The sequence below is a fragment of the Typopeltis vanoorti genome, chromosome 16 (genome assembly GCF_054136105.1).
Source record: "Typopeltis vanoorti isolate ZY-2024b chromosome 16, IOZ_Tvanoo_1.0, whole genome shotgun sequence".
In the NCBI taxonomy this organism is placed as follows: Eukaryota; Metazoa; Arthropoda; class Arachnida; order Uropygi; family Thelyphonidae; genus Typopeltis; species Typopeltis vanoorti.
This window is the reverse complement of record NC_143564.1, coordinates 40,741,616-40,764,275: the sequence shown is the minus strand read 5'-3', so window position 1 is coordinate 40,764,275 and position 22,660 is coordinate 40,741,616. Positions and strand designations below refer to the sequence as shown.

The 22,660-nt window shown below is 35.8% G+C and overlaps 1 protein-coding gene across 6 annotated transcripts in view; it reads left to right on the top strand.

Moving 5' to 3' along the window:
• Window positions 1–22,660, top strand: part of Tmem131 (Transmembrane protein 131) — a 704,637-nt gene that overhangs the window by 334,375 nt on the left and 347,602 nt on the right. For all 6 annotated transcript variants that reach the window (XM_090406393.1, XM_090406392.1, XM_090406391.1 and 3 more), the window contains one exon: window positions 11,444–11,548. In XM_090406393.1, coding sequence (XP_090262519.1) covers window positions 11,444–11,548 — 105 coding nt within the window. The remainder of the gene's footprint in view (window positions 1–11,443; window positions 11,549–22,660) is intronic.

Sequence of the window (22,660 nt, the reverse complement as noted above, 5' to 3'; positions counted from 1 at the left end):
ACCAGGTATGCATTCAGGAATACATATCCATACTTGAAGTAGAAAAAGCCATCAGAGGCTTGAAATGTGGAAAGGCAGCAGGAGTAGATGATATTCGACCAGAAATGCTGAAGTATGGTGGTATAAAACTCTTACAGTGGCTGCACTGCATAGTTCAGAAGAGCTGGACATATGGACGAATTCCAGATGATTGGAGTAGAGCATAAATAAAAAGGGAAATAAAACTGAACATGAGAATTATAGAGGCATTTCATTACTGAGTGTTCCTGGTAAGATATATGCAAGTATACTTTAGAAACAGTTGAGAAGCTTGGTGAAGAACAAGCTGGATTCGGGCAAAATAGAGGCTGGCAGGATCAGATCTTTACTTTACGACAAATGGTCGAAAAAACATGAGAATATAACAAAGATCTGTATTTAAGTTTTGTCGATCTGGAAAAGGCATATGACAAGGAACCAAGAGAGAAACTATTCAATACGCTGCAGTTATATGGTGTCAATGGGGCATTATATCAAGCAATACTTAGTCTGTATTTGAGTTGTAAGTCGGCAGTTAGAATTGAAAGAAGTGCAGGAAGATGGTTTAATGTTAAATCTGGTGTGAGACAAGGATGTACATTATCCCCTCTGTTATTCATTATCTATATGGATCACATTATGAAGGAAAGTGATATTAAACATGATATCAAAATTGGAGATTAATGTCAGCTCTTTGCTTTATGCAGATGATGTTATACTTCTAAATAAATCTGCTAGAAGTCTGCAAGATTCTCTGACTAAATTGAATAACTGTTGTTATAGATATGGTATGAAGGTCAGCAATGAAAATAGGCAGAATCATTGAAAATGTCAACTGTGTTGTGAATGGAGAACCTGTGAAACAATTAAAACATTTCAGCTACTTAGGCACAATTTTTAGTGAAGATGGTAAATTAAATATAGAAATAGACAACAGAATCAACAAAGCTGGTATGGTTGGAAGTCAATTGAATAAATTCATATGGAATAAGGGAGAAATTTGTCGGAACAGTAAATTAGCTGTATACAAGACAGTGTTCAAACCAGTTTTAACTTTATAAAGCATTGATACTTCCACATTTGGATTACTGTGCTCAGGTCTGGTCACCTGGATTCCTTGGAGATGAGGAGGCTGTGGAGAGGGTTCAGAGAAGAGTGACCAAGTTGGTGAGTGATATAAAAAATGCTCCCTACATTGATAGATTGAGAGCTTGTGGATTGCAGAGATTGGTTGATAGGCGAAGAAGAGGGGATATGATAGAAACATTCAAATTACTAAAAGGTTTTTATAGGATTGATGCAGGGGAAATGTTTCAGCTGTGTGAAAGTGATGGAAGAACAAGAGGTCATCTCTGGAAATTAAAGAAGAGTGTGGTTAACAAAGGTGTCAGAACAAGGTTTTTTGCCTGGAGGGTGGTGAATGAGTGGAATTCATTGCCTGACTTAGTTGTGAGCTCTTCGTCTGTAAATGAATTCAAGAAGAGATATGACAGATATTGTTTTGCTAGTTTGGGTCTCCCGCGATGAGTCTACTGACTCCATGGAGATACCCGTAATAATAATAATAATAATAATAATAACTTATGGATCTGAGAAGTGGGTCAGAAGTAAAACATTTGACCAAAGACTAGAGACTGCAGATATGAGAGTCCTAAGAAAGATTAGAGGCATGAAAGATGGCATCAATGGCTATATCATATTAAAAACGAGGATATTAGGAAAGAACTTGACATTGTCAGCATCCAGGAATGCGTTAGCAGAGCTAATCTCATGTTGTATGGTCACTTAAACAGAATGGGCGAAGAAAGATTAGGAAAACAAGTGTTTTCTGCCAGGTTGGCAGCAAAACGACACAGAAGAAGACCAAGATATAGGTGGATTGATATGGTACAAAGTGCCTTAGCCGATAGAAATATAAGATCTGATAATGTTGGTGTCTTGACAAGTAACAGACTGATTTGGAAGAAAATTGTAGATAGGAAGTTAGTAATGATATACCCCTTGAGGGTACATGGCAAGAATTTGATGATGATGATGACAAATAATACATCAACAGATAAAAAAAAAAAAACTATATTTTACAAAATTTATCTTGCACTGCATTTACTTTTCTTCTATCGGTATCAGTGCATATCATTTCAATTTTCTAGTGAATAATATTTTCAGTGAATTTTTTCCACGATTAATAGTTTGAGCGATAAATATTTCTACAATGAATTGTCTGTGAACCATGTTGATGAGTGGTAACTATAAGGTAGAAATTTTTTAGGGTGGCATACTCTGAAGATGCTAAACAAAAGAATTAGCAGAAATCATACATGAAGGATAGTGTACAAAGAAGCACAATGGACAACATAAAGAAGCAACAAAGACTTCACTGGTTTTTCAGTCAACTCCAAAAGATTCATACTTACTTCAAATATGTGCAGACTATGGACAAATTGGTTACACAAACCAATTCATATGATTTTAATGCAATGTTTTATATAGCTTGATAAATATTATAGGACTACTAAAAAATTCAGCATGTTCAAATGTATGCAAAGTGAGACTGAGGAAGATACATGTTTGAGCTAGTGAGCTATCTGTCTTGCAGAAGACCACTATTATAGTGGTGTGCGGGTAATGTAGATGCTTATAACTCAGTTTTTTCCATATCCTTTCAAGATAATTAATGTAAGTTGGGTCTGTCTATATAAATTTTTTTCCTCTGAACATAACTTTAAAAAAAAAACTTTTTTCCTTTTGGCAAGGAAACCTAGAGTATGGTACAAGTAGCACAGCAGTCTGTGGAGCCTTCATTAGTCAGTTAGCTGCTTTTTAATAACATAACAGTAATTGTACTTATCATTGCTTATCAAAACTTATTGGATACCGTAGAATTACCTTACCACAAATGTTCACTTTTAGTCTGATAAAGACTTAAAATAACAGGACTGAGGCTTTTGTTAGCAGGCCACTCTCATTGCTGCATGAACACAGGTTTGTAAGTAGTACTAACGAGGAAATTATTATGTTCAGAACACTGAGTTACACCTAAAGAACTTAAAATGACTAAGATCATTTTAAGTTCTTTAGGTGTAACTAAAATCTGGTGCGACTAATTAGGTGTGACTGAAATCTGGTATGAATGCTTAGACATCATTCATTTTGATGTTTACAGGAAAAGCATGTCTAGAGATAATAATTAACTAAATATATTTATCTAATCAGAATTTTATGCCCATATTTTGCCTCAGTGAAGAAAGCATCTTAATGTCCACAAAGAAGTACGCTAACTAGAAATTTCTAATAATAATCTAGAAATTTTTAGAATCCAATGAGCACTAAAATATTTCCCAAACAATAACAAATTCAGCTGCCTTACTTTACCAAAATAAAACTGTTGAAGACCATGATATTGAGACCTTGAACAAGACTTCATTACTATACCCATGGGGAATGCTAGTTTTGAACTGTAGAATTTCTCCTTTCACTGTCTGTGTTTGCCTTCCTGTTGGCATGCTGTGACTGGATCATCTGAATAGAACTCTTTCATAAGTTGAAAACCAACTATTTATTATTATTACTTTTAATATTATGTATTTACTGATAAAATTTGTTTTTTAAGATCTCTTAAAATTTAATAGGTCATTTCAGTTTTGGTTCTTTAAAGCCATGTGCATGCTTAGTGTATTTCTTTGTGTGCATGAAGGGTGCCTTTGTGCAAATCTTTGACATAATTTATTATTATGTCCAAGTATTGGCATAATAATAAATTTAGGTGTTACTTACTTGTGGTTTCTCCCTTAAGGGAGAAACCACAAGTCAAGGGCTCCACTTGTTTCTGTCTAAGTGCAGAGAACCACAGTACACTTGTTTCATTACAGTACACTGTACAGTAATTTTGTTATAATTTGTACATTGCATTAATTCATTATAAACAAAGAGTAAAATCTTTAAAAATCAGTTAAAAATATAACAAAACAGTCCTAAATGTTTTAGTATTCATATTAATTGTTAACATATCCTTGTGATTCATATAGACCTTTTCAAGTTATGACTGGATCATCTGAATAGAACTCTTTCATAAGTTGAAAACCAACTATTTATTATTATTACTTTTAATATTATGTATTTACTGATAAAATTTGTTTTTTAAGATCTCTTAAAATTTAATAGGTCATTTCAGTTTTGGTTTCTATATAGCCATTTTAATAGCAAAATTAGTGTAATTGTGGAATGATATCTCTTTACAAGAGTGCAATTATGTAGTTTTATTGTCTGTTATCATTTCATCGTGTTAAATGATGTATTATGTTTCTGGTGTGGTAAAAATATCATCATTCATTCGTTATCAAATTATCATATCAAGTGACCATACCATCTGACATCAGTCCTACTAATACATTCCTGAATGCTATTAATGGCAAGTTCTTTCCTAATATCCTCATTTTTAATACAGTACTGCCATTGATGCCATCTGTTCAGTTGAAAGAAAAGTAAGTTATTGTGAATTTTTTTTTTTTACACATCCAATTGTGGTAGTGGTTGAAGAATCACATTTATCAGAAATTTTCCCATTGGAGGCCTGGTTACATCTATTAACAGTCATGGTGATTATAAATAAATATCTTTCATTCAGATGTAAAAAAGTTGCCATAAATTGTCACACTACCTTAAAGGAACATCAAAACGAATGACATGAGTTCTTTGGAAGTTTAATCTATGCAACATTTCAGAAATGTCTCTTTCCCTTCTGTACACTGAAAATAAATCACCATCTCTTTTCTTGCCTGGTATATATTGAGTACCCTTTTCCTATTGATTTTGTTGTTTGGGCTATTCTGCTGAGATTAGAATCAAAATCTCAGGACTACATCAAATTCTTGGATCTGGTAACTTTGACCTTGTTTACCATGCCATTGACACTAGCCACAGAGTTCTTTGGATACTTCATACTAAGATACTGCACTCATGTGGTGATATATTTATTTAATTAGCTGTTCCTTGAAACACAGGAAATTTTATGAATCATATCCGAATCATAACTGCTTTGATATGCATACCTGATTTAGAAAGCAACTACAGAATGTGTTTTGTGTTTGAATGAATTATACAAACTGCCCATTGTTCTTTATGATTAAGGAGTGTGTTTCTCACTTGTAACAAGTGAGAAATATATAGGCTAATAATTATATGCACACACATACACAGTGCAGTTCATAAGTTTTAAGACAAATTATAAAAAAAAATCAAAAACATTAAAGAGAAAGATACAACATATTTATTATTCAAAATATGACCTATTTGCATCTATGCCAGCTTTAGTGTATTCATACAGTTTTTGGTGAGCCACAGGAAATTTTGCTCGTTTGATCGTCTTTAATTCACCGCTTACAACTTTTTGGATGGCTTGAACATCTGCAAATAGGTGTCCTTTTAGCTTCATTTTCAACTTGAGAAACAGAAAATAGTCTGGAGTGGATAAATCTGAAGAGTAAGGAGAGTGATAAAAGACAGAGATATTTTTCCCAAAAAGCGATGCATGTTTGCAGCTTTATAAGTGGGTGTGTTATCTTGCAACTAGAATGCAGCAGGATGAATATACTGAATGTGTTTCAGAAGATGATTCATAAACTTCTTTAATAAAATTTCACATTCACTGTTCTCCCCTCCATTAGGAATTCTTTGTGCACCTTGCATTGAGATTCAAAAAAATTATCAACATCGGTTTGATGCAGGACTTTTGGAATCTCAGTTTCTTTGATCTGAGAGATGTCTCACCAACCCACCCATAACTCTGTTGCCTTGTTTCAGGATCATAGGTTAAACACCAACTCTCGTCTCCCATAATGATTTTGTCCAAGACATTTTTGTCTGCATCTGTACCATGATAACCTGACAAAATGTACAATCTGCTCTTTACTGAGCTGTCAAGGCATGTTGGGACAAAACGTGCACACAGCTTACTCTTCCTCAAATCTTCACTCAGAATGTAAAGAATGATGCTCTTAAGGATGTTTGAACTGCCATCATCTGTGATGTGATTTGATGATCATTCATCACCAACTCCATGGTAATGTTTTTCTGAGTTCACGCCAATGTGGGATTCCACTTCTCTCACCGTCCTTTGCTGACTCCTTTCCATCATGAAATCACAAATACCACCTGAAGACATTAAATCAGTTCAGAGCCTCATTTCATATGATTTTTGTACCATTTCTAGGGTTTCTCTATCAGAAAGATCAGCTTTAAAACAAAATTTTATCATAATTCTATGTTCACTTTTCATATTATTATTATTATTATTATTATTATTATTACTGGCTATTCCAAGGAGTCCTTAGACTCATCGAGGGAGGCCCTAAACATCATGTCAAGAACTATCCAATATTTGCATAGTATCTCTCATAGTTTGCTTTGAATTCATTCACAGTCATGGCACCCACAACAGACTCTGGCAGCCCATTCCACTCATTCACCACCCTCCAAAAAAAAAAAACCTACTTTTAACACCCTTTCTAATCCACTCTTACTCAGTCTCCCACCACCAGACAAATTCTGAAAAATTTCCTCTGAATTAATCTTGTAAAAACCCCCTCAGTAATTTGTATGTTTCAATCATATCACCCCTTTTCCACCTATCAACCAGTTTCTGTAACCCACAAATCTTCAGCTTGTTCTCATAAGGTTCATTCCATAGATCTGCTACCAACTTGGTCACTTGCCTCTGAATATTCTCCATCTCCTCCTCATCACCAAGAAACCCTGGTGCCCAGATCTGCATGCAGTAGTCAAGATGAGGTCTTCTTATCAAGGCTTGATAAAGAGGAACAATAATCTACTTGTCTCTGCTTATCAAAGTATTCTTCATTAACCAAGTAATCTGAAGAGCTGCTGTAGCCACATTTGCTATGTGTCCCCTGAACTTTAACTCCCTATCCACTAAACACTCCCAAGTTTCTGGCTTCATCAGTTTCTGGGAGTACAGTTCCACTAATGTGGTACACAGCTGGTAATCTTCTCACCCCAAAATGCATAACCTTACACTTTGCCACATTGAACTGATATCTCCTTTGCCCAAACTACCAATCTATCCAAATCATCCTGCAAAATTTTGACATCATCTGTATTAACTATTGCTCTACCCAACTTTGTGTCATTGGCAAATTCCTCTCAGATCCTTTCCTATATAGTTAATGTACAAAATAAACAGTAGTTGTCCTAGAACAGAACCCTCTGGTACACCACTAGTCACAGCTTTTTTTTTTCCCTTTTTTTTCCCCTTTTTTTTTTGACTCTACTCCTGAATAAACTACTCTTACTCTCCATCAACCACTCTCCTACCTATCTCACCAACTCTATATCCATCACAATGTGCTAAAATTTACTGATTAGAATTCAATGTGGTATCCTGTCAAATGCCTTTGCAAAGTCCAGCAATATCACTGTAAACCCATTGCATTTATCCAACACATCTGTCACTTTTATTATAAAGTGTGAGCAAATTACTGAGGCATGACCTACCCTTCACAAAACCATGCTGCCCCCATATAGTATCCCACTTCCATCCACCCATTCCTGTATTTTGCTCTTGACCAACTTCTCCAATACTTTGACAACAACTCCTGATATGCTGATTGGTCGGTAATTTGCTACATCAGTCTTGGGGCCTCCTTTATGCAGTGGAACTATTTTTCCCTCTTTCCACCCCTTTGGGACTATCCCAGAGCTGAGACTTAGATTAAACAATATGGTCAAGGGCACTGATGATTCCCTTACCACTTCACATAAAACTCAAGCTGGTATACCACCCAATCCCACAGCTGTATTCAAATTAAGTAATATGTTCTGTAATATGCTATGCATCCCATTTCATTTGTCTCAGTTCCCAGCCTTCGACTCTCTTGTACCTGCAATATCACCACCTGGTTGATATACTCTTGCAACGTGTTCATTTAGTAATTCTACTATTTCGACTGATTCAGTTATATCCTACCATCAGCATTCATTAAAATCATTCTGCCATATACACGGGTGGTCTGAAAAGTTCTAAGCCTCGACCATAGATGGCAGCACTATCAGCAAGATAGCAAAGGGGAGGGAAACACTTCACCAAGTCTTCTTGTATTGAGATTTTTCTTTGTGGTTGCTATGAAGGTTGCAGATTGGTCATCCACATTCTTGGAATGGTTAGACCATCATTTTTATTCAGATTTGGATTAGGTTTGAGCATTTCACATGCTTCTTTGAATTTCCTCTCTAACCAGGTTTTGGTGCGGTGTAGGGACACAAATCCCTACACCGCACTACATTGATGTCTGTGGCATCCAAACATACCACAGACATTAATTCTGTGGTATGTTTGGAGTGCGTGGTCAGAAAGGCCAGTTTTTCCAAAATGGAGGTATTTAATATATCATTTGTGTTCATCCTTCCTGATTGGGATAGTTCACCCTGTTTCCCCTATGTATGGTATGTCACATGTGCATTGTATTTTGTAATCCCCTGGGTGGGCTAGGTGTGGCAGAGGATCCTTGGAAGAACTGAGTAGGTGTCTTAATTTTGTCGGGGGTTTAAAGGTGGTTTTGATGTATTTGTGTAGTGTTCTGTCTGTTTTTTCGGAAATGCCTCTAACATATGGTATGGCAATAGCATTCTTGAAATCTTTTTTGTTTTTAGTGGTATCTCTGTGGAGGATCTTGTGAATGGTTTTTTACTGTATCCATTTTTTATAAAGGTATGGTTGATGATATTGTATTCCTGGTTAAGAGCTTGTTCATTTGAAAACAGATAGTTTGAGCTCTGTGTTTAGGGGTGCTTATGACCTCTAGTTTTTGTATTGGGTGGTGATAAGAAGTTTTGTGTATGTACTGGCCTGTGTGTGTAGGTTTGCGGTAGACTGAGAAGGAGAGACAGCCTGAGGGAAGACGTGTGACGAGTGTGTCTAGGAACGGAAGAGAGTTGTTTTTTTCTATTTCAATGGTGAATTGGATTCATTTGTGTGGCTAAGGAATGTATTTAGTGCTTCACAGCTGTTGGGCCAAATGGCAAAAATATCGTCGACGTGTCTGAGTCAAATTTTGGGCTTTAAGCATGCCGACTCTAGAGCTTCATTGCTCAAAGTCGTCCCTATAAAAGTTAGCTATTGGGGAGGGAAAGTGGTGAGCCCATCGCTGTACCATCTTTTTGAAGGTAAAAATTGTTTTGCCATACGAAATATTCGGAGCGGAGTTACGTGGGCAAAGAGGGCCATGATGTCGTGTGGAAATATGTTCTGTAAGAACAAGATAGTATCATTGATTGGGACATTGGTGAAAAGGGAAGTTATGTCAAAGTTGATTAATAGATCTTGGTCGTTGAGGTCGTCTCAACGACCAAGATCTATTAATCATCCCATGTATGCAGTCTGCCATTACTTCCCTCAAACATTCGTTTGCCACTTCCCATGCGCTATCAACATCCAGCCCTTGCAGTTTTTACATGCGATGTCACTGAACCAGGCAATCTCCTAAGCTTGTCATACTTACCAGCTCTGTCATTTCACATATACCCCATCTTTAGGAATCCCAGATACATTGGAAAAAAATACGGGACACTTATGACTGAGGTGGAAAGTTTAGTATGTGCATCCATCACATATGCCAGTCTTACAAAATGATTCTAACTTTCCATGTGTGTGTGCATGGTAAGGTTTACTACGCATACACTTTACTAAGTATAAGTAAACAAATAGTAAATCAAATTGTTAGGCTGCATATTTTCATTAAGCCACTTTAAGTTGCCTTCAAACAGTTTTTTACTTACTATTATAGATACAAAACCTATCATTGTTGCAGTGTTGTCATCACTCGCCTTAAGAAAATAACAACTCGTTTACAGTTCCCTGTAATGACGGAGAGCGATGTTTGTAATAGAATAGAAATTGTAACTCATCGATTTTGTTGTTCAGTCTTGAACTCTAAAATACAGGACAAAAAGCTGCCCCGAAGAGTTTTCTCAGGACATCGGGACGCATTAGCCAAAAACGGGATGATCCCGTATTTTTCGGGTTGTCTGTGATACCTACCCATCTTAACTGAAAATTCCATACATTTAGCCACCTGCCAGGTCAAGACCATATGATCACCACCACCACCAATTGGTGGCAACATGGTCATATTCATTATAGACAAATTCTCAGATGCAGTTACTAGATTGAACAATCTTGAACCTAGTATATTCCATTACATGCTGTCTCAGGTAATTATCCTTTAATAACTGCATGAAATCTATTTCCTTCCTCCCATATGTCCCCTCAACTCCATCCATAATAATTACCTGTCCTCCACTCATTGAGTCTGTTTGCTGATGCATGCTATCTCCATCATCTTTTCAATTCCCCCTGGTTTATAGCTGCATCCAAATGTATATTTTGTTCTGCTGGCCTCGATCTCGCATCAGATATCCTCAAATGTGCTATTTTCACTGGCCCGCAGTTGAATTTCTACTCTTCTTGATTGCAGTTCATTGGCTGTCATCAATAACTCCCCCCCCCCCCACCATTCTTTTCTGTTTATCCTGCCTGAACACACTGTATCCTTCACATTCTATCCCACTAGCTATATCATCTTCTGTTAGCCATGTCTCGCTAATCCCAATAACCTTTATCCAGGATGAACTAACCAATGCCAAAAATTTCTCCTGCTTGTTCTGAATGCTCCTGGCATTAGTGTACATAAAGTGAAAAAGCCCCAAGCCTACCTCTATCCTGGTGCTTTATACTAACTATCCTATTCTGGTTTGTTACCCGTGGTACTAACTGAGGCATGTGATACACATTCTTACACTTAACTGCCTCACTGATCTCTGGACATCCACTTTCACTTCATTCAACAACACTTTTTCCAGTCTCCAAACACCAAATCCATTCAGATGCAAACCATCTTTCTTGTATAAGTCTTTTTGCCTGTCATATCCATGGCATATAAAGAAAAAGCACTTTACACTACACATCATAATTAGTAAACTAACCTCCTTCTCTGGGGGGGGGGGTAGACATTAGTTGGTATTACTTCCTTAGCATGTTTTATGATAGATCACTCCAATACTATAAGTGCAACAAATCAAATCCTGCACTCCACACTTTATTTTACAAAAAAAAAAAAATGTGTGTACACACACACTTTTTTTATAATTTTTATATATTAGTATAATTACATTGCTTCATTCAGAATGTCTTTTTTTTCCTACATTAGCTGGTTTCAGAAAATCAGCTAATGAAGTTATGAAGAGATATAACTTAATGAAGTTTCTCTGTTTTACTACTTGTGTGTCAGTCCAGAAATACAAAACACTGTGCTTTAAAGGTTTGATTTTAATGAAAGTGTATAGAAATACCACTTGCTCTTTTAAGTAATGTAGTTTTAGTATATTCAAGCAAGATTGTTTTTCTTTGGTATAGTTCTTACCTCATGCTGAAAACCAAAGCCTGATAGATTTTGGAACACTTGGCATGGGAGACAAGCGCACTATGATTTTTGCTGTGATAAATGAAAATCCAGTTGATGTAAGTCATTGATTTTTTCCTCTTCTGCTCTCCCCTCCCCACTCACCTCAGTAGTAACTGTTTTTAATCAGTCTCAGAATATTACCAGTTTATTTGACTAATAATATAGCGACTAAATCAGTATTATATTCGCTTTTTTTTATTTAATATAATGAGTACCACTCTGAAATGTACCAGATAATTAGACTATAAGTTAGCGTAATGAATTTCAGTTATTGTAACCTAAGGATGTTTCAGATAAAGATGGTTTAACATTAGAAATGTTCCTTTTAAAGTACTTTAAGTATTAAGTATTAAATATGTAAAATGCAAAAGGATCAACAGTTTATTTTTGTTCAAGTTTATACTAATGCAATAAAGTATCCACAAAAAATAACCAAGCTTTCATAATAGAGTAACGCCTATATTCCAACTTTTGACTAATTAAAATTTTTGTCTATTGAAAGAGTACTAAAAAGACATTCCCGAATATGTCTTGTTTTTCAAGGAAGTGATGACAGTATTTGGTTCCACGCTTGAATGAGACAAAATGTAGTATGAAAAGCAGATATGTGAGCATAGAAATACTGATTCAATAACTGAAATGACATATGATGGAACCAATAAAAGAAAATGGAATGAACTGTGGCTTTCTAAAATTGAAAGTTAAAAAAAAAAAGCATTATATACAAAGCCAACTGCATGATGGTGTGTTGGCCATTTAATGGGAATTGCCACAGACTTAAAACTATGAGCTTGCTGTGTGGTTCAAGAAATTATGTATTAATAGGATCAGATTAGTTAGGGAGTAATGGTAATTTATCTTGTTTAATTGCTAAGAGGGTTAGATTATAGTCTAAAGATTTGGAATATTTGGTTTCATTTTCATGGAAATCAACAGTAATCTTTTTAATTCAAGGTTGTATCTTAATTGTATTACATCTAAATATATTTGAGTAGTGGGATTTTATTCTTGGTATTATTAATTTTTTTGTTCATGTTTGTTCTGTGCAGTGGAATGCAAATATTGATGGTGGCACACCATTTGGCAACTCCTATAGGTAGAGATGACCTGCTAATGCTTCTGCCTGGTATCTCATCTTGGGCCTGACTCCCACTGAAGAGACCTCAATAAAGGTCGAAACTAGTCTGGGTAGTGGCCCTTCCCTTAATGCATAACATTAGACATATCTGCAAGGTGTTTTGCATTATAGGGGGTACTGAGACAGGAGTGTTGGTAGCGTGCTCCACCTTTGCAACGAGTTGCCCTGGTGTTATACCACCTTACCCCAGTCCTGAAGATACTTTCAGGCGCAAACTTTGTTTGCTCACACTTAGATAAAGGATTAAACTAAATTTATTATGGAATGCAAATAGTGTAGTATGGGAATATTGAAATCTCAGTAATGTTCAATGGATTTAGTTACCAAACAAAAATCCTAAATCCATTCCGTATCTTGATACTTTGCATAACATTGAAAGAAAGCAATCTGTCGAGACTTAATGTAATACAAGCAAAGATGCTAATAAAGTACACTTTGAAGTTGCTGCTTTATTCTTAAAAGCAAATTACCTCAATGTAATTTATCTAGTGCTGAAACTTGTGCGCCGTTTTCATTAAGACAAAAAAAACCATATATCTATTTTGAAAGCAGATAAAGGAAAAGCTGTAGTGGTAATGGTTGAGGCTTTCTATGATAGGAAGATAGACTGACCACCTATCAAGCAATTAGTTGTAACCTTACAAAAACACAAACAAATAAGCTGCTGGATGCAAGATATATGGTAGTTGCGATCAAAATACTTTGGATAAGTTATGTACTCATTTAGGAAGAACTCCTTGTTTATATGGTCTCCAAAAAATTTATTAAGAAAGTTATCCAGAAAGCCCCATCATAAATTGTATTGACTCTCCCACCTGTAGAATGCTAAATTTCTTTCATGTTTATTAACTGCCCATATCGGACAATCCAGATCATTCATTAAGAATTACACACATTTTCTTGAGAAAATCAAGGATATTCAATTACAAGAGTCAGATTTGTTATTCAGCTTTGACATTGTTTCCCCCTTTACCAACATCCCGTTATCTGACACTATTAATTTACTATATGATGATTATCCTCCTAATATTGCAAAGATTTTTGATTTGTTATAGAATCAGGATATTTCAGCTGAAAAAAAAAAGATATATGGTAGTTTACCATTCTCGGACATCCTTCTTACTCACACAGTCTCCAGTAATTTTTCAACCAGTGTTTATTGAAAACCTGTCTTTACTGGAAGATACATTCATTAAAAGTCTGCTCATCACATCTCTCAAAAAATTGGTCTTATCAAGTCTTTAATTAATAGAGCACATAATGTATGCTTTTCTCCCTCAAGTTTACAACAAGAACTTCTCACTATCAAAACTTTAATGGAATTTAATTGTTACAACCCTCAAATGTTACAAACCATCAAATCCAGCAGATAATTGACTCCTATGTTCCAACACATAAGGAATCTTCAGCAGACTGCATGGTTCCAATCCCTTATATTTTTGGTATATCTGAACCTATTGGTAGAATTTTGAAGAAGTATCATCTTATTCCCACATTTTCCAGCAACAAAATTTCTCATCTGTTACCATCTACAAAAGACAAACTGTCATCTCTCTCTCTCTCATTAGCTGGTATTTACCAGATACTTTTTGAATGTAATTTGACATATTTTTGGCAGACAGGTCATTCTGTGGAAAAAAGAATTAATGAACATCAGTATTATATTGAATACATGAAACCTCAAAAGTCTGGTCTGGTATAACATAGAATTGACACTAAACATAGTATCCAGTGGATGAAGCTCGTCTTTTCCATAGAAGCAGTTTTAAATATTGAACACCTTTTCAAAGGTGTTCAGTATTCAGCTATGAGAGTTCGGCTCCAACCATCGAATTCAATCCTCTGACTAGGTCTTCTGAATTATGGAAGGCAGCTACTGTAATACTTTTTTTTTATATCTCCATATATAAGCATTTCCGGCCGAATTTCTTTGATTCCTGCTGCCTTTCTACATTTCAGTTTTTTGATGACTTTTCTTGACTGCATTCCTGTTGAGTTTTCTGCCACCATGCTGCCACTGCTTGTTTCATTTGCAGTCTTTCAAAGTAATTACTCCAGACATCTAGAATATCTTTATCTTCAGTTTTCATGTCACCTTTATCATCTGATTCCTTTTGCAGTACTATTTCCTCCATTTCTAAGCTTTTTCAATAGCCTCCAGAATATTTTGCCACCTTTGTCATATTTATATTCTATTATCTTACCACAGTTTTTCCATGACATTTGTTTAGCTAGTTTTACACAAAGCTTCACTTTCTTACATTTTTCTGTATTCTCTAAGAGCACAAGCCAACTTACTTGCCAGGATCTTTTCTATCGATGCTTCTTACATTGATAGTACCAATCTTGAACTCTGCTGATGTTGAGTTGTGATGTGTTGTGGGATTTGTTTCAGTAGCTGACTTTACACTGTTAGCCCTGGTTTCGTCTGGGAACCAGACGAAAACAACATGAGCCTTGTTTAACTGGGTGATGCCCCAGCATGCATGAAATTCTGTCATGTTGTACCATCATTTTACATTGTGGTTTAAGTCAATAAGAATACAGTTTGGTTGGCTAAATCCCAAATTATCATCCCGTTGTCATTCATTCAGTATCCAGATAGACACCTAACATGGTGTGCCATGGTAGGGATTGGATATTGACCCTTTCACCCCAAGACCAAAATATGACAAAAAACATAAATGCATATTAAAAAAAAAAAAAAAAAAAGACCAAAACATGACTAAAAAAACGTGTGATCTAGCCTCATATTTCTAAGGTCAAATACTCTTTTAATTAAAAAAAAAAAAAACGGAGCTGCTACTATGTTCCAACCTAAGGCTAAAAATTCAAGTTCTAACTTAATTTGTCACAAACTAAATGTAAAATTCTGCATTTAGTTTATGGCAAAGATTATTTATTATTATTCTCCACACAGAAGATTCAGACTTCTATTTGTATTATTTCATTATTATGCTGTGCTCTCTAATATAAAAGTTATTTTTTTCTTTTTAAGAAAACACTTTTGCATAATATTCATGATGTTCTAATTTATTTTATATGGCTCCTATTCCAGACAATTCACAAAAAACAGCAAAGCTTTTGTGGTAATGGAGATATCCCTGTGTTCCAACCTATGGCTGAAATTAAAGTTTAAGTAATTAATATATATTTTTATATATTAAAATAGTATTAAAAAGACATACCTGGATATGTGTTTTTTCAAGAAAGTGATGACACAGCATTTGGTGTTGGACCTGACTGAGATGAAAATGTGATATTTGGAAAAATTTTGTGTGCAGATATGTAAGCATGCTGGGTTCTGTCCTCTCACCAACCTAATCAATGACCTCCAACCCAAAACAGTTTTGCAGACGAAAACACATTACACTCCTCGCTTTCATTTGATAAACCCTACCCTACACAGCTCACCTCAACCTACATAGCATCAACCACCACCACCACCACCACCACCACCACCCTCAATTTCGATTTCCAAGGCATCCTACAATGGGGGGTCGGATAACCTCATCAATTTCAATGCTAATAAAACCCACTTGGTTAGAACTATAATAAATTTAGTTTAATCCTTTACCCAATGTAAGCAAGCAAAGTTTACACCTGAAGTATCTTCAGGACTGAGGCCATTCGTGGTAAAGGTGGATCAAGCTGTCATCATTCCTTGTCTTAGTATCTCCCATAATGCAAAACACATCTCCTTGCAGACATGTATAATGGTATGCATTAAGGGAAGGGCCACTACCCAGCCGGTTTTGACTTTTATTCAGGCCTCGTCAGTGGGAGCCAGACCCAGAGGTGGCGATACCAAGGTGGAAGCAATGGAGAAGTCATCTTTACCTATACGAGTTGCCAAAAGGTGTCTCACCTTATTATTAAATTCCTCTGGATTTAGAGAAAGATGTTGGAAGTTTTTTCCCACTTGGTGAGACTATAATAAATTTAGTTTAATCCTTTATCCAAGTGTAAGCAAACAAAGTTTGCACCTGAAGCATCTTCAGCACTGAAGCAACTCATGGTAAAGGTGGACCGAGCTCTCAGCACTCCTTATCTTAGTATCTCCCATAATGCAAAGCACATATCCTTGTACAGGTGATGTATGATGCTATGCATTCTCTAAATCCAGAGTAATTTAATAATAAGGTGACACACCTTTTGGCAACTCCTATAGGTAAATATGACTTGTCCATTGCTTCCACCTTAGTATCACCACCTCTGGGTCTGGCTCCCACTGATGAGACCTGAATAAAGGTCAAAACTGGTCTGGGTAGTGGCCCTTTGCATTATGGGAGATACTAAGACAAGCAGTGATGAGAGCTGGGTCCACCTTCAGGACTGTGACAACCACGAGTTGCCTCAGTCCTGAAGATACTGCATGTGCAAACTTGTTTGCTTACACTTGGATAAAGAATTAAACTAAATTTATTATAATAAAACCCAGTTCTGTCCTATTTCCCATAAAAGAGAACCATTTTTTCCCAGCATTCTTTTCAATGATACCCAAATTTCCAGACAGTTTGAGATTTCTCTTCTTGGAATTACCCTCACATCAAATCTCTCCTGGCATAAGCACACCACAACCATTGCATCCTGAGTTTCAAAAAAAATAGGATTTCTCTTTCGCTCAAGATGTTACTTCACTCCTGAACAGCTGTTAACATTATACAAATCACAAATCTTCCCAGCTATTGAAATACTGCTCCCACATATGGGATGGGCCCCCCTAAAAGCTCCTTCAAAATGCTTGACTCAATATAGAGGAAAGCAGTTAGACTTATTAATGACCCATCTCTTACTAACTCACTCCCCCCACTTTCGCACAGATGTTTGGTTTCTCCAATATGTATATTCTACAAATATTTCTATGGGAAATGCTCATCTGAAATAACATCAATAATTCCTCCACTCAGTATTAAGCTTGTTGGAACACGTGCAGCAGCTGCTCAACATCCCTTCCCAGTATGTACACCTAGAAAGAAACAGAACAAGTTTCTTTTCCTCTCCCATCCCTGTAGCTGCTGCACTGTGGAATAGTCTCCCCTCTGCTGTGTTTCCCAAGGAATACAATTTGCAATCATTTTTTTCCAACTTGCTCTTCAGGTTAGATTTTACTTGCCTTGTCTTGCACTCTGTAGAATATTTTTGTGCATTAGATTTATAAATTTGCCTTATGCTTTCTACCTTATACCTTTTCTGTAGGTATTTTCATGGATAATATTCTGTCAAATTGGCAACCATCATTCTTCCACTTTCCTCTAAACCTGTAAAAACAAAAGCAATATTTATGTTTTCACAGTCACTCACATCCATCTTGCAGTGCAGCTTCAAACTTCAGTCTTTCTGAGCTAACTTCTTGCTTATTCATTCTTCGTTACTTCTTGCCGCATCGTTACTTTCTAGCTTATACTTCTCAAGGAGTATACAGAATATTGTTAATTGACCAATGTTGACAGCTTTAACATTTCTATCTCCTAAGGTATGCATAAGTCTATCTAAATTGTGGTCTTCTTCCTCTGGATCTCTCTTCCATGCCATTTTTCCTAATACGATTGTTTTTCTAATGTTTGCTTTCCCATTCTGCTTTAATTGACTAGCCTACCTTAAATTCTCTATTCTTACTCTACATTCTTGAATAACAACATCCAATTCCTTTCTGGTGTCATCTTTTTAATATGGGTCTTCAAATGAAAAATCGTCAATTCGTTCTCTACTCTGCCCTCTGAATTTACCAAGAACTTTCATATTGGTGGTTTCTAATCTTTGATCGCTTGTTTTGTTTTTAAAATCATTGTGTATATCTCTAGTTATGGGTTTTGGGCTGTTTTCTATCTTTCAAAATTTTATTAATTATATACAGTAATTTTATTACTGGCCAATATAGTGAAGAAAGTAGAATCAGATTATGGAGGAAATTCCAAACAATCAAAAGGAAAATACCAGAGTTCTTTCCTTCTGTGGCAAGTAAAATGACAGATTAATTATAGAAGGATAACTTGAATGAATACTCATGTTAAGAAAGTGACAGAAGCAGAAGAAATAGTTGCATTATTTGGTGATCACTTTGTGTATCATTCAAGTGATGATGATACAATGACCAGTGTGCCGAGGGGCATTCTGCTAGTGTTGAGACCCTCAGCACTAGCAGAATGACCCTTGACTGGAAAGAGGACAGAATGGTTCTGTTAAACGAAAGAGGCTTCAATACTTGAGGTTTAAATTTACAGACAAGTTAATATCTCATAGTGGTAGTGAAGGTATTGGAAAAGTGGGTTAATGGCAGAATTCAGTAATGGATGGATAGGATAGGAATATGGTTGTCTGTGATACACAGTTTTGTGAAGGATAGACCTTGTCTTTGTAATTTACAAACTTCCTACAGTCAAGTAGCAACTTAGTTGGATAAGAGAAAGAACCACACCACACATACTATTGCTGGACTTAGCAAAGGCATTTGATAGGATACCACATGGAAATCTATTAAAACTGGAATAAATGAGAATGTATATAAATTTGATGACATAGATAAGAGGGTTGCTGATGGTACAGACATAAAAGAGCAGCACGTGGTGTAAATGAATCCCTCACTCTACATAGCTTCAAGCAACACACTTTTCAAAGTAACACGGTTAATAAATTGATACTTGAGTTTATTTAACATGGATTAAAAAATTCACTAAATACATTCTCTTCTTACTGGTCTGAATGAAACTTCCTGGACTGCCATTAACCTTGAGGCAAGGTGTAGCTTTATCGTATCACTAAAAACAGTAAAGAGACAAATTTTCAAAAGCAAATGAAGATTTTTATATAACTTGAAATCAGAATTATATTTGAGCTTCCTGTATCATTAAGACATTTCACAAATATTATTTTTACAAATGAAGCTTGTGATATTCCATGAAACGAATGAAAAATCACAAAACCTGGTTATAAATCATCAAAATATGAGATATCGGTTTTAACGAGTAGAAATGCTGAAAGAAATTTACTAAAATTTATGGTTATGCATTGTAAAAATCCTAGGGTGCTTAAGAGTCTACAGCCAGCAATGAAGACAGCTACTGTATGTTGTTTGTTATGCTAAATATATATATATATATATAATCATGAATCTCTTTCAAGATAATATTTTTGAAGACTGGTTCAATAAATTTTTCTGTACATCATTTGAAAGGTATTGTAAAGAAAATAATCTTAGTTTTAAATCTATTGCTTTTAAATAATTCCCCCAGCCATCTTGTTTTGCTAGATGATTTGAATGAATGTGTCAAGGTGTCACCACCAAACAGAACATCAGTTTTATATGTTATGGATCAAGGAACAGTTGTGGCTTTTAAGGTTTATTACACAGGTTTCTATAAATAAGGAACAAAGAGCAAAATCATACCTCAAAAACTATATAATGATCTTTTCAATTCAGTGAAAACAGTGTGATATAAGATGTGAAAGAAACCCACAAAAATTGTAAATAAATAGTTTAATTCAGTATCAAAATGTATACATGTAAACAATGGTCAAAAACACGAGCTTCACTATGGGGATGAGCATTATCATCTTGTAGGATAAATGTCTCCCTATTGCACCTACATATGGAAAATGTCCAGGACCTCATCTCTACAATTTTCAGCATTCATCGTTCTGCTTGGAAGCACATACAGGTTAGTGTACCTGCCCAACGAGATGCCCTCCCAAAAAACCATGACACTACCTCCACTATAAATGTCTCTTTCATGGATATTAGAGGGATGACAATATGTCCCTAGTTCTCTCCAGATCAGAGCACACAGACGAGTCCTGATTTGTAGAGCAAATCAGGACTTGTCTGTAAAACTATACCAACCCCCAGTTGATGTGGAGCATGGCCCATTTCAAGTGTTCTCTACTGTGGTATGGGAATAGGGGGATATACAGACTACCAGTCATCTAGTATATAGACCACCTTTGCCAAACCTTTTGCACACAATAGAAGCATATACCTATATTCTTGTAGCCAATGCAAGATCAGATCATTGCTGATGTTAAACATATCTACTTTATATCATTATGTGTATGTATTTCAACTGCAATGTAATCAGCAACAGCTCAAATTTATACACATTGTTCATTTTTATGTGAGTGTGACTTTAGTTATACAAAACAGAATAATAAAACAAAACTTAAGGCCTTTTATATAATTTTCAAAAAAAAAAAAAAAAAAACAGTGATTCTCCTTAGAGCATGGTACAATAACCATGGTCCAGGACCCTTTGGAAAGCACTGATCTATGGTAGATCAACGAATTTACAATTTACTAACATTGCACATTCCTGAGTAGATCCTTAATGTGTGCTGAGTTAGCATTTCACGTATCTCACTTATGTCAAGAAGACCAAGAGACCCATGGATATCAAATTCAGCATGGAAACTAATCGAAAGAAGTGTCAAGCAGTACAAGGAAAGTTTTATATTAATAAATGTGAAGAGATACAGTTTCAGATGAAGAGGCACAATTATAAAAGAATATTTTATTTAGTTTGTGACCTAAAACCCAAATTGAATGTCATCAAAAACGTATGAAAAGAATACTGTGAGGAACTATACAACAGAGTGGATAAAGAAAATCTGGAGGAGCCCTTTCACCAGAAAAATTTCTGCTTGGAACCTCCTCCACTTAGGTATGAAGTTGAAAGATCAGTTAAGCAGCTTAACAGCAATAAGGTCCCAAGTGCAGATGAAATCCCAGCAGTGTTAAGACCACAGGGAATGGAGGGATAAGAATGTTTCATAGATTTGATTACAAATACATGGGAGACAGGATCATGGCCTAGAGGCTGGAAGAATTCGGTTTTCATACCACTCCATTAAAGGGAGATACGAAGCATTTCAAGAACTATAGAACTATTAGTTTAATCTCTCGTGCAAGCAAGATTTTATTAAAAATCATTCTAAATAGGATTGAGGCCAAAGTTGAGGCAGAGATGCCTGAAGAACAAGCAGGTTTTAGGAAAGTAAGGGTACAGAGATCAGATCCTTTGCCTTAGATCAGTGAAAAGTATAAAGAATTTAGACTCCCTATGGTAACATGTTTCATTGACTACACTCTAAAGCTTTTGACTGGGTTCAGCATGTAAAACTGTGGGAATGAGTTTTCCTCAACACATTATCAGGTTAATAGTTAACTTGTACAGTGAGTAAGAAGCTATGATAAGAATCATAGCTTCTTACTAACTGTACAAGTTAGCTATCAACCTGATAATGTGTTGAGGAAAACTCATTATTTTCATTACTTCCCACAGTTTTTCTGTTCTTACAGATGTTGAAATAATTTAATTGGCTTCAGGATGGAAAGGGAGTTAGGCAAGGATGCCTACTTTCTCCTCACCTGTTTAGTTTCTGTGCTGAGGACATCATGCATGTAGCACTGGATGAGCTTAAGACAGGAATTATAATAGGTGGTAGATTGATCAGTAATCTAAGGTATATGCTGATGACACAGTACTCCTTTTGTAATGACAAGGAAGAACAGAGGACTTCAGCTCAATCCTAGCAAGACAAATGTTATGGTTCTCAAAAGAAATACAGGCAGGAAAAACTCCTGAGAAACAAGTGTATCTTACTTGAGAAAGAATTGATGAAGTCAGCAAGTTTGAGTACCTAGGCTTCATTATTAATGCAAATAATTGCTTTTCAGAAAACATCAGAAGAAGATTAGGGATGACTAAAACAACAGTCGAGACTTGTCTAAAATCTGGAAGAATAGATCTATCTCCACAGGAACAAAGTCGAGGATTCTGGAGGCAGCTGTTTTTCCAACAGCAACTTATGGATGTGAGACTTGGAACTTAAAGAAGTCTGATAGGAAAAGGCTAGCTGCTTCTGAGATGTGGTCAAATGATTGGGGTTCTGGAAAGGTTGGGTAGAACTTCTTAAGAATATTGACAAAAGAAAATTGAAATACTTTGGACACATTGACAGAATAGATGGAAGGAAGACTTTTCAAAACAGTCATAGAAGGTAAAGTTCTTGGAAATAGAAGAAAGGGGTAGACTCT